Source organism: Trachinotus anak, unplaced genomic scaffold, assembly GCF_046630095.1.
Source record: "Trachinotus anak isolate AG129_WGS33_773 ecotype Australia unplaced genomic scaffold, CSIRO_AGI_Tana_v1 ptg000025l, whole genome shotgun sequence".
Taxonomy (NCBI): domain Eukaryota; kingdom Metazoa; phylum Chordata; class Actinopteri; order Carangiformes; family Carangidae; genus Trachinotus; species Trachinotus anak.
Genome location: NW_027273876.1, coordinates 10,829,007 through 10,841,649, shown reverse-complemented (window position 1 = coordinate 10,841,649; position 12,643 = coordinate 10,829,007). Strand labels below are relative to the sequence as shown.

The 12,643-nt window shown below is 39.9% G+C and overlaps 2 protein-coding genes across 4 annotated transcripts in view; both read left to right on the top strand.

The window, feature by feature from the left end:
• LOC139608268 (protocadherin-15-like) overlaps nucleotides 1-12,643 on the top strand; it is a 278,991-nt gene that overhangs the window by 165,069 nt on the left and 101,279 nt on the right. For all 3 annotated transcript variants that reach the window (XM_071461819.1, XM_071461818.1, XM_071461817.1), the window contains 3 exons: nucleotides 281-391; nucleotides 3,562-3,732; nucleotides 11,724-11,832. In XM_071461819.1, coding sequence (XP_071317920.1) covers nucleotides 281-391; nucleotides 3,562-3,732; nucleotides 11,724-11,832 — 391 coding nt within the window. The remainder of the gene's footprint in view (nucleotides 1-280; nucleotides 392-3,561; nucleotides 3,733-11,723; nucleotides 11,833-12,643) is intronic.
• Nucleotides 10,128-12,643, top strand: part of rbp4 (retinol binding protein 4, plasma) — a 249,499-nt gene continuing 246,983 nt past the window's right edge. Inside the window, exon 1 of the mRNA XM_071461831.1 lies at nucleotides 10,128-10,132. The gene's annotated coding sequence lies outside the window, so the exon portion shown is untranslated. The remainder of the gene's footprint in view (nucleotides 10,133-12,643) is intronic.

The following is a 12,643-nucleotide window of genomic DNA, read 5'->3' as shown; positions in this document are numbered from 1 at the left end:
TTGCTTTTGTGTTTTGTTCCAGTATTGCGTAGCTCGTAGAAATTCTTCTGTCTTTAGCTGGGAAGCTTCAGTGTTCATTGTACTCTTGGCAGGCCGATAGAGGAATATAGTCACTTCTACTTTGACACATTCCCAGCTCTTTCTTCTGCAGTCCTCCCACTCTCTATTTCATATTTTAACTTGTCTAAAAAGTCTAAAAAGTGAAAAATGGACAATTGACCCTGTCATTGGCTCTTTGTGTTTTGTGTTTGTGTTTGTAATGTGTCTGTGTGTGTTTCAGACAGCCAACAGAACCTTTGACATCCCCCTGACACTGTTTGGCTCTGTTGTTCTAAGAGAAAGACTCAACTATGAGGAGATAACACGGTACCTGGTCATCATACAGGCTAACGTAAGTGTTTTTTCTTTGTCTGTTTGCATGCCATGCAGCTACCAAAGACCAATTCTGAAGATGATATGGGATTTTTCATATAATAATAGAGGTCTTAAGCAAATAAACTCTCTCCAGAGCAAGTGGGGATAAAGTCTGCAGCGTAGCATTGTTATTTTTTTAATGTAAATTCTTATTATTATGGTAACATTACTGCCACACAGACTGCTGTGTCAAGTCAGCTGTAAGGGAGCTATAAGCGCATCCTTGACTATCACTAATGTCTTTGTTAATGTAATTGTGTTCCTCCTATTATTTCACAGCTTTCTGTATGTTTTATTCAAGCGGTTTACAATATAGTTAATTTCACTCAACACGTAAAAGAGACTCATGGGAAACGGTGGGAGAACTTTGAAGGATCTAAAGTGCGACAGGACAGATAATTACTTAAGAAGATGATTGCACCATTAAGGTTTTTGTTGTGACAGGAAAACCTTACTTACAAATCCTTTGGTTCTCAACAAAGTATTCTGGCAAATATTCATATGTCTCAAGGCCCATTTACCCTGAAAGCATTATTAAAAGTCAACAGTACACTGAAAGATTAATGTGTTTCTGACTGCTTGAAAGCCTGACATATTCACTGTTCATCTGAATACAATATTAAGGTTATTTTGAGTGGCTGTGGATCTGCTGAATATAAATTCTCAGAGAGGCGTGTGTAAGAGACACGTGATAGGAGGTAAAGGAATATGGCTGACCTTTTCAGGGGTACTGAATCATTACGTGAGAAAAAAAAATTAAGTTCTGAATGACTGAGCCACAGGAACTTATAACCTTATCAAAACAACAGAATGTTCATATCTTTTTAAGAGCTATTTGATATTTTATCATATGTCTTACATACAGCAGTGAGAGACAAGTATACAGCAACATTTCCATTTCTTTCTTGTACTGTCGGGTGATTGACAGTGAGATGAGGACTATGCAATGCAGTGACAGAGAAACACTCAATCCAGGTGTAATTAGATAACAGTAAAACAGGAATTTCAACAGCACTTGATAAAAGTTAATTGCTACTTATCTTGTTTGGTTCATTTTCAAGCTTTAGAGGAAAAAATGTTTAGTGGCAGAAAATGGCTTCTTTTAAAAAGAGGCATACAAGTGCTGATATATCCAACTATGCTACCTGATCTGCAGACATCACTAGGAATAATGTGAAGGACCCAGAGATCTAGATGACTTGCACAAACTTGAAATAGCCAATATTATCTTAGAGGGTTTTTTCCCCCCCTGTAGGGTAGACATGTGATTGTTGCATTGATTATTCACTTTGAGTTTCCTGTAGATTCCCTGATTTGGCTGTTTTGTTCTGAGAGGTCTACAAAATAAAAAACATGGTTTTGTGTATATCTGGATTATCTTGAAATAAAAACTTGAAAACACTGCAGTTATATTGACCATTTAGATGAATAGGCCTGTTAAGTGTTTTTTTTTTTTTTTTGTGAATTTGCTGAGAAGCTTCCTTTGTAATTGGATGGCGGATACTTCACCAAAAGTTGACAATGGCACACAAAAAAAAAAGTAATTGTACATTCATGGCTAAGCATAAATAAAAGTTTGTGAATAGCTTTAGTTTTTGAGTTTGACTAGGACTAGTTGTATTGATATTTCACACTGCCTCACTAAGACCTTGCTATTTCAGCTTAAGGTCTCCTGAAGGCCTTCCTCTGAATAAAAACTTAATAGTGTGTACACACATTCATTTTTCATTCTGTGCGTATCAAGGTCATATATTTTGGTGCAGGTTTTACCAGAAACCTGAGATCTTTGCCCGGTACAAATATTTGCACCCGAATGTGTTACTAGGACCAAAATGTGATAGGCCACCAGGTTTAGTGTTCATTCAGATAAAATAACAAAAGCTGCATGTATTCTTTTGTTAGCTTATACCTTTTGTCTATCTGCAAACTTAAGGTGCGCACAATAGAAACATTTTGATTGATTTGATTGTGTATTTCTGGGAGCAAGACTTTAAACATTTGTGTGCTCATGATACAAATGAATGTACTGTAAATATCAATGATTAATCAGTATGCAATTACTACTACTAATTTGATCTATTATGACTATTTAAAACTTACAAAGGCGAAGATGAGGGAAGTGTGGTATAAAGAAAATATCCAGTGGTTTAATTGTAGTGCTGCACCACTAGGGAAAAATCTGTTACACCAAAGCAGGTGTTTAACAACTGGATTAGCTACAATTAACACACTGGTCACGTATCATGTACATAATCAAGGCTCCATTATTTTCATAAATGACATCAGGGAGACTAAGCTGTTGGAGTTCTGGACAGACACAGGCAGGCGTGGGAGTGGAGTGATTTTGAGAGAAGGTGTTACCTTGTGTTCTTTTATTTATAATTCAAATACTTTCACTCTATTTCATTTATTGCTTCTACACCTAATCTGCTTGGACTTTGTTGCACGAAAAAAAAGAGGTGACACCACCTCTTAGGTACTCACTCTTCCCTGATTATCAGTCTTAGCCAATTAATGTCCTTTAATGAAGCCTGGAAGATGCCAAATATTATTTTCTGTTTTTAAGTCCTGAATTTTCTTTGGCCAATTATTGAACAGCAACAGATGGAGGTGAGTGGGAGCACTTCAGTGATAATTTGTAACGCAAACTGTATACATTATTTGAGCTTATTTCATACCAGTTCTTTTTTTTTTCTTTTTTTCAAAGAAAAGCCTTTAGTGAGGTAAAATCAATAACTGATTATGATTGAGGAATGTGTTTAAAATCTATAGAATCTCTCATTTCTGACAAGCCCTCATACAAAATTGTTAATGAAATCCATTACATACATTAAAGCAGTTTCTCTTTATCATGCCTGGCCAGTCTGTGCTGTGCTGAACCAGTTATAAATGCATTAGAAATAAGTTTTAATTGCTCTTGATGAGGTATAAATAGACATGAAGATGTAGAGTCGAGCAGACACCAGCCTTTGAAGGTATTGAGAGCTCCCGGCAGCTTTGCTGATTTCCTGAAAATATTCAGCAGGACTATGTTCACTTTTTATTCAAGACTTGAAGATACATAAATATCCAAATATCAAAGTGCAAATAAGAAACTGTGGCACCAGCTAAAAACTAAATTAAAGCTGCCTCTCTCTCTCTGTCTAGGATCGAGCCCCCTACCCTAGTGAGCGGCGTACAGCCACCACCACTCTAACTGTGGATGTACTGGATGGTGACGACTTGGGTCCTATGTTCCTACCATGTACACTTGTGGGCAACACCCGAGACTGTAGTCCCATCACGTATCGGGCTAATGTGCTGGAGCTGACAGAGCCGGTAAGTGTGGGCCCTTTATGTAAATATATACTGTATTATATTTTTATGTGTGGTGCAGAGGGCACATTTCTATCTGTGTGAATATGTGCACTGCTGCAGTACCAATTTCCTTCAGCGGACAATAGTAGTGTGTGTGTGTGTGTGTGTGTGTGTGTGTGTGTGTGTGTGTGTGTGTGCGCGCGCCTGCATTCCTGTTGTCTTTAGTTCACACTTTTATTTAATGCACTTTAGTGACTTTAGGTGGCTGCATTTACTGCTTTAAGCTTCAGTTAAGGTTGATAGTGAGAGCTAATCTCTAAGGGCTTATTTACATACTCATATTTAATGTTTGTAACAAGAACTGATGCTGCGCTGATGTATCTATTGACTTTAGTAATATCACACATTATTTTTCAATGTATTTGTCAGCCCTGTTGACATCCAGTGAAACTAAACGAGGGAAGCTTTCCTCCGGCACCTCTTATGTTACAGTAATAGACTGTGCGGCCAAAGATCTTGGCAGCTGAAGTTAGAAATATGAAACACAGACCTTTTTCAACTTGACATTTGAAAACTTGTGGCGCGTGCTAACCAGCAGCTAAGTAATGAGAACAAAAGGGTAAAATCATCCATGTGGCCTTGGAAAATATGCAGTCCTGTTTAGTATGTGAAGTTTGGCAGAAACAAGGTTTAGATTTCAAAAGCAATTAGCATCACTTAAAACAAGAACAATGCTATTTTAATCATAAGTTGTTAATCACATATCCTGTGTCCTTAGTGTTAAACTTTAAAAAAAGATTTTTTTAAACTAAATTTTTTACATTACAGATATTTCGGGTGGTTTTTTTTGAGACTGTTCTGACAGATCATGATGTGAATCTCTTTTGTATGAACAAGTGTTACAAGAGTGAGTCTGAAACACTGTGCTGTGTTTTTATGCTTACACAGCTGTATGTATCATTTTGTATTTGTATCTCCAGCATTTAGCTGATGCTGTTATCCAAAGTGACTTGCAATACCACTTTGTAAATGAGACAAAGTTGCTGCAGGCAAAATCCTCAACTCTGACAAGTCAGCAGAGCATTCATCCCTTACCACACACACTCACGCACACACATACCCTTGATGGTGACAAGCTAGCAGTGCATTCATGCCTTAACAACCCCCTCATCCACCTACACACACACACACACACACACACACACACACACACACACACACACTCACAAACACCCGTAACGGTGTCAGGACAGTAGCGCAGTCATGCCTAACCGGACATTGTCTACTTCATCTCTTTGTTTATACTGAGATCTTTGTCACACATGCACACACATATACACCAAGACTTGAACACACACACACACACACACGTGTACACATATGCCCCTTTACTCCAGAGACACTAGGGCCCTCAAACTGCTGCTGACACTACTGCCTTCAAACCCCTCTCTCTCTATCTCTCCTGACTCACACATACGCTCTTACTGACATGCACTCACACACTCACACTCACACTCACACACACACACACACACACACACACACTCTCTCTCTTCCTTTCCAGCCAAGGTATGGAGGCACAGTGAGCAACAACAGTAAATCAACTTTACACCTGTACAAGGAGCAAGTGTAAGCAGACAAGGACGGGGTTTACGATAGAGAGGTGGTGGGGGTGGGGTGAAATAGTGAGAGAGATAGAGGGAGAGATAAAGGCAGACACACAGAAAAAAAGTTATGCCAGGTAAATACTTGAGGGGTTTTAAAATCCGAAACGATGCATAAAACACGCTGCATCTAACACAAAGATTGGTTCTCAGCTGTCAATTTGCTCCCAATGCAGCTCTGCTGAAGACTCCAGATGCTTCACTGATCTCAGTATTTATGATCTTACACCATCACAGCAATAAGAAATAGAGTCATACACACAAACAAGGGGCTGCTTGGCTTCTCCTTTCCGTAAACTCTGCTTTCAGTGCCTGTTGATGATTTTCAAACTATGATCTCCGTTCACTACAGGGGTAAGAATCTGCAGATGTCAGATTACAGCTCTTTAGGAAGCCTGATGGGCCTTTTTCACAGCAAACATAAATTTATCTGCATCCCATGCAGTTTTCAGGCTTCTTCCATTGCGCTTGAAGGCTTACCAAGCCCCTAAATGGCCATTGTTAAAGCTACACCTGTGCTTCTCCTGCTGCGAGAAGTAATAAAATCTATTAATAATAACGATATATTAGTAAAATCTGTGCCAATCATTGATTCCAACCAAGCTCTTGTACTTGCCCTGTAATCTACTATGAATCAGGACTATACTTTATGGATTGGAGGTAGGCAGAACTAGTGAAGTGAATTTTACAATTTAATGTTATTAGGTGCAAATATATTTAAAAGTGCACTCATCTAACTTAACACATGAGCTTTGGTTTACTTGTAATTCATACCACTAGGAGCTTTCCAAAGTTTGAGAAATTAAACCTTATGATGTCATCATGGTTATCTCAGATTGGTCTTGAGGCTACAGATTTGTTGCAGAAAGCAGGGGGATGTGGACTAAAAAAGATGCTACTGAGCTGTATTATGGGAAATGAAGGATCTAGTGTTTTTGGAGTTTGACCATACTTCTTCAGAATCCTTCAGCCTCAGCTGCATCAACTTTCACAGCTTTTTCTCCCAACATCATGAAAGGGGAAGTCTTTGGAGTACCCCTTCAATATTTTTCAGTTTTTATATTCTTATGAAGGTAGGTTGATTGGTGATTATTTCCAATTGACTGCAGAAGAGCTCAGAAATAATTGGAATGGAGAAATTGAATATGAACCCACCTCGAGTTTGAATAATGTATCCATGAACTTGAGGGCTTATCAGACACCAACTCTTTTTACAACTTTCAAAACTTATCAAAGCAGCAGTAATTACTGTCTCCATCTAGATGATTGCAAAGTATTCACACAATGCTACAATGTGCACAGTATTTAACCTTGAATGTGCATTTACAATATTCTTGATTGACCAACACAAAGCTGAATGTGTTTTTTTTCCCCCCCTTCATCCCTCTGTGACATATCTACTGTCAGTGCACCTGCAGAAGAAAAAAAAAAAAAAAAAAGAAGTCATAGCATAGGCGACACAAATTGCAAAATGCAGATACACTGGAGCTTTTTTTCTCAAACAATCATGTTCTTAAAGTGAATTATTTCAGGTCACTGAAATAAATGCATGTTTATGTTAACAGCATGGTCTCTCCCATTAGATTTGCCTGAATGCACTCTCATTTATTCAAAGCAGTCTCTCAGAGGCGCTGTTTGATTGATTAAGACTAGACTTTGAAGCCATCCAACATTAGTACCTTGATATGTTCTGCTTGAATGAAACCCAGTGTAGTGACTGTAGCTACAGTGCATCCGGAAAGTATTCACAGCGCTTCACTTTTTCCACATTTTCTTATGTTACAGCCTTATTCCAAAGTAGATTAAATTCATTTTTTACCTCAAAATTCTACACACAACACCCCATAATGACAAAGTGAAAAAAGTTTGCTTGAAACTTCTGCAAATTTATTAAAAATAAATTTGCAGAAGTAAAAAAAAATAAAAAACAAAAATATAACAGTATTCACAGCTTTTGCTCAATACTTTGTTGAAGAACCTTTGGCAGCAATTACAGCCTCAAGTCTTTTTGAGTATGATGCTACAAGCTTGGCACACCTATGTTTGGGCAGTTTCTCCCATTCTTCTTTGCAGAACCTCTCAAGCTCCATCAGGTTGGATGGGGAGCATCGGTGCACAGCCATTTTCAGATCTCTCCAGAAAAGTTCAGTCTGGGCTCTGGCTGGGCCACTCAAGGACATTCACAGAGTTGTCCCGAAGCCAGTCCTTTGTTATCTTGGCTGTGTGCTTAGGGTCGTTGTCCTGTTGGAAAATGAACCTTTGCCCCAGTCCGAGGTCCAGAGAGCTCTGGAGCAGGTTATCATCAAGGATGTCTCTGTACATTGCTGCATTCATCTGTCCCTCGACCCTGACTAGTCTCCCAGTTCCTGCTGCCGAAAAACATCCCCACAGCATGATGCTGCCACCACCATGCTTCACTGTAGGGATGGTATTGACCAGGTGATGAGCAGTGCCTGATTTCCTCCAGACATGACGCTTGGCATTCAGGCCAAAGAGTTCAATCTTTGTTTCATCAGACCAGAGAATTTTGTTTCTCATGGTCTGAGAGTCCTTCAGGTGCCTTTTGGCGAACTCCAGGCGGGCTGGCTGTGGAGAGAGGTTCTCCTCTCTCCACAGAGCAACGCTGGAGCACTATCAGAGTGACCATCGGGTTCTTGGTCACCTCCCTGACTAAGGCCCTTCTGCCCTGATCGCTCAGATTGGCTGGGCAGCCAGCTCTGGGAAGAGTCCTGGTGGTTCTACACTTCTTCCATTTACGGATGATGGAGGCTGCTGTGCTCATTGGGACCTTCAATCCTGGAGAAATTTTTCTGTACCCTTCCCCAGATCTGTGCCTCGATACAATCCTGTCTCGGAGGTCTACAGACAATTCCTTGGACTTCATGGCTTGGTTTGTGCTCTGACATGCCCTGTCAACTATGGGACCTTATATAGACAGGTGTGTGCCTTTCCAAATCATGTCCAATCAACTGAATTTACCACCGGTGGACTCCAATCAAGTTGTAGAAACATCTGAAGGATGATCAGTGGAAACAGGAAGCACCTGAGCTCAGTTTTGAGTGGCATGGCAAAGGCTGTGAATACTTATGTACAAGTGATTTTTTTTGTTTTTTATTTTTAATATGTTTGCAAAAATGTCAAGCAAACTTTTTTCACTTTGTCATTATGGGGTATTGTGTGTAGAATTTTGAGGTAGAAAATGAATTTAATCCACTTTGGAATAAGGCTGTAACATAAGAAAATGTGGAAAAAGTGAAGCGCTGTGAATACTTTCCGGATGCACTGTAAGTGTTTTGGAAAAGACTATACCAGAGGACAATGAACGATAGACAGCTAGACAGACAGATAGATGTGATGAGCGACAGACAACAGAGAGCTGCTGTTGCAGGGGTAGAAGAAAGATGGTGGGGCGAGGTGAGGAGATGAGAGAGGAATGAATGAGGAGGAGAGTCAAGGCGCTATTATAGTTTGAGTCCTAATCAGACTGATAAGATATGACAGCCTCAGAGCCTTAGAGCCAACGCAACAACTCTCTCTCTCTCTGTCTTTCTCCCTCTCACACACACACGCAGATACACACTAAGATGCTGGTCATTCATGCTGAGGAGTCGGCTGTCAGGCCAAGTTCACACATTCACTTCAAAAACATGGCTGCCTCTGAAAAATGGATTAGAACAGTACAATAAACAGCACCCCCAATACCTGACTAATGACCTAGTTTGTCATTGTGTCATACTGGCAACAAGTTGTGTAATTGTGAACAAAACATCAAAGACAATAGCAGTTTAGCTGTTTTCCAAACAGACTGCAACTTTGCAGCACTGCGGTGCACTGCATGGTGGATTTATTTGATAGGGGGATAGTGCTGTATCTCTGTTGCACCACAAACAGCATCTTGCCATGCGCTCCTGTATACCTCAATGCTTGACACAAAGCCTCACCTGACCACTAGATGCCCTCGGGGGTGGGGAGGGTGGCGGGGAGGGATGGTTTCTTCCCTCCTCTCTCGCTCCCCTGCCTGCTCTCAGGATCAGCTGCCTGCCTGCACAGCTGCTGCTCATTAGTTCTCCACTATATATAAAAGGCAGTTTCCCCACACACACATTTGCCAGGTGGTGTTGTTTAGTTGTTGTGGTGTCTGAGTCACTCATGTCTGCTCGATACCTGTTGCTGTTATTTTTGCCTGCTAGTTCTGCAGCATGTGTTTGCCTGATTCTGCATGTTTCTGACAGTAAGCATGGAGAACCCACAGAGTAAAGAGCTTTTTAATATTACCTTCTCAGCTTGTTGGGTTTGCCTGGGGGTCCACATATTGGGCCTGTATCATTAGGTGGGTTCAGTTTTTCAGGCTTAGTAATTGTGAATAAGCGGTCTCCTACAAGTTTTTTTTAAGCCAGCTGTGGACACTTATCAAATGTGAATATCTGATCTTTTCTTGTGTGGTGGCTTCTTTATGATGTTAAACTTAAGGGTTTTAAGTCTTGGTTGGGCAAAACAAGCTACTTGGACTTATTAATCAATTAATCTGCAGATTAATTGATAATGAAAGTCCTAAGTTGCAGATGTTATTGAAGTAAACCACACAGGTGAGTCAGCATGTACAGTAGCAGAGCCATGACGCAGTTAAGTAGGTTCCAGACATTATTATTATTATGTTATGAATTGCACTCATGTATACCCATAAGCTACACAAAACATTGTAATAAAGTAACACTGATGCTGCTTTCAGATCTGCAGATGAAAACTAAGTGTTAACATGTACATTTTGAAACAATAAAAAAAAAAAAAAGCTGGATAAAAGGCTGCTGAGAGTTTTATGACTGAAGTGCCGTGAATATACTGCACAGTGTAGTCAAAAGCCTTGTTTTAAAACCAGACACGATTTCAAAGTGCAAAGTTCTGTTCTGTGCTTTTAGTACTTTGAGGGAAAAACAGAAGCATACAGTATGTGTTAGACCAGGATACAAGTGTGAAGGAGAGTTGTCTGTTGTTTCTTTAGCAGTGTAAAGGCTCCTTTGTGGATTGATTGGTCAGGGCATTCAAAGATCAGTTAGCATTTTTTTGGGGCAAAATTCATGTAAATGTATTGAAGCAGAGCTTGGTGCATACCACTCACTTTTACTGAGCTTTTGCTCTGCTTTTATATTTCTATAATATGAAGTGACATTTAAGAAAAGATTTTTCCATTGTGGTATTAGTTTCTGAGTGACCTGGCAGTCTCTCTCTGATTTTCCCTCTTTCGTCTGTGCTGCATTCACACCTCTCTCTGCCCCCTGTTTACCCTGAACTCTGGCAGATTCATCCCCCCTCCCATATATTAACACCTTCTTTTGCTCCACTTCATTACTCGCCATAACTTCTCCTCTGCCTGTGTCTCCCTCCTCTCCTCGCTTAGTGACAGGCAACAGGAGCTATGGCTCTGTGATGGCTAGTAGATTTTAAGTGCTGCACGACAGGTGCACTGGTGACATATTGTATCATGGGAGGTGTATGAGTGTATAGAATCGTGTGTGTGCTCATTTGGGAATTCACCCAGTCTTGTTGGCGTGCTTGGCTTGACATTTTACAGCCTCAATGATAGTAGATTTTATCCTATAGACATGTTATGTTTGTCCCTTTGGGGTCCTTGTATTACACAACTCAGCATGTTGCACTATTATAAGTCATTATTATAGCCCAGCCTCAGTTGCATACAGATGCGGATCCACACTTACAGGCTTAAACAGTGCGTATGTGTGTGTCTATACACTGATAAATATTGTATATTAAAAATATCTTATCTGAACAACAAATATTCACAATAAAAATAGGTCGGGATTGTTATTGTGAGTTATGATTTGATTTTACAGAAACTTGATTGTGTGTTTTTGCTTCTTTTAATGCTCTGCGTGCACTGCACATATGTATAATTTGATGTGTGGGTGCACGCGTGTCCATTTCAAGTACACCACAGTGTGTGTTTGCCAACAACTCCTGTTTAACTCTCACTGGCTTTGCTGGCATGCTCATAGCTTGTCGCTACATGAATAAAATTAATGGCGTAGGTTAAAGCTTTCTTTATACCTGGGAAACAACAACTGTTCCCTGTAAACTAAGCAGTGAACTGTCATGATGCAAGGTGAAGCCGGCACTGTTTGGTGGAAAGATAAATGTTCTACTAGTTCCAAGCTTGCTTGTTTGTTTCCATCATTTCTTCTCAAAATGTAACTACACATGAGTGTAAATTAATGTATCCTGATCTGATGCCTTTCATAACTACATTTTTTGTCATATTTGTAGGAGATGGTTCTGACCGTATGTGTATGTAACACTGTTCAACTCATCTGCTTCCATTGGTTCTGTCTGCAGAATAAGGTGAATCCTCTCAATGTGACTCCACCCATACAAGCTGTGGACCAAGACAGGAACATACAACCTCCTTCTGACAGACCAGGAATCCTATACTCCATCCTCATTGGTAGGTCGAAAATCTCTTGGGTTTAGACTGTTCTGCCACGAGGGTCGGGCAGTAGTAGAAATAAATGCAGTGACATGATGTGCATGGTAGGCAGGCATCATACACCAATAAAGATAGCGCTGTAATTCACAATGACACCAGCACATCTGTTCACACAGGGCTAATTGTTAATTGTTAGAAAAAGGATCCTGAGGCTTTTTAGGGAAGCTACTTAAATGTTTAGGAGCAGGATTGACTCAGTAGAGTATACGAAGTAATTATTGCATGCTTGGAGCCAGTTTGCAAAGGATAAGACTTTTCCAAAATGACAGATGGAATTGACCTCCCATTAATGCTTCATAAGTACCTTAAGTTGAAAGTGATGTAACGGTGAACCATCGATGCAAGGCATCTTGATTACTGTTGGAAATGGTAAAAAAAAAAAAAAAAAAAAAAAAAAAAAAGACTTGTACTGGTGAGGATGTGCATAGTCCGTAAAAAATTTACTGGCGTGTCCTGACACAGACTTGATTACATTTCCCAGACTCCTCCTGTGAAACTAATCTCTTTCCGAGTAAGGATTATGAGAGACGGTGTCAAAAAGGGGAAAAAAATCAGTTGCAACTTTGCAGCTCCTCCGAGATCTATGATTTTTTTTTAAATGAGAAAATGAATTAAGAAAAAAAAAAAAAAAAGAAGCTTTAGTGTTTAAAGACAGTGTTGTTCGATCCAGTGGAATTCATTAGACTCAGTCAAGAGTAACAGTTGTTGATAGTTGTTAAATTGTTTTAGGGAAGTAACTGGTAGAAAGCTGCGAGTGGAGCACAGAATG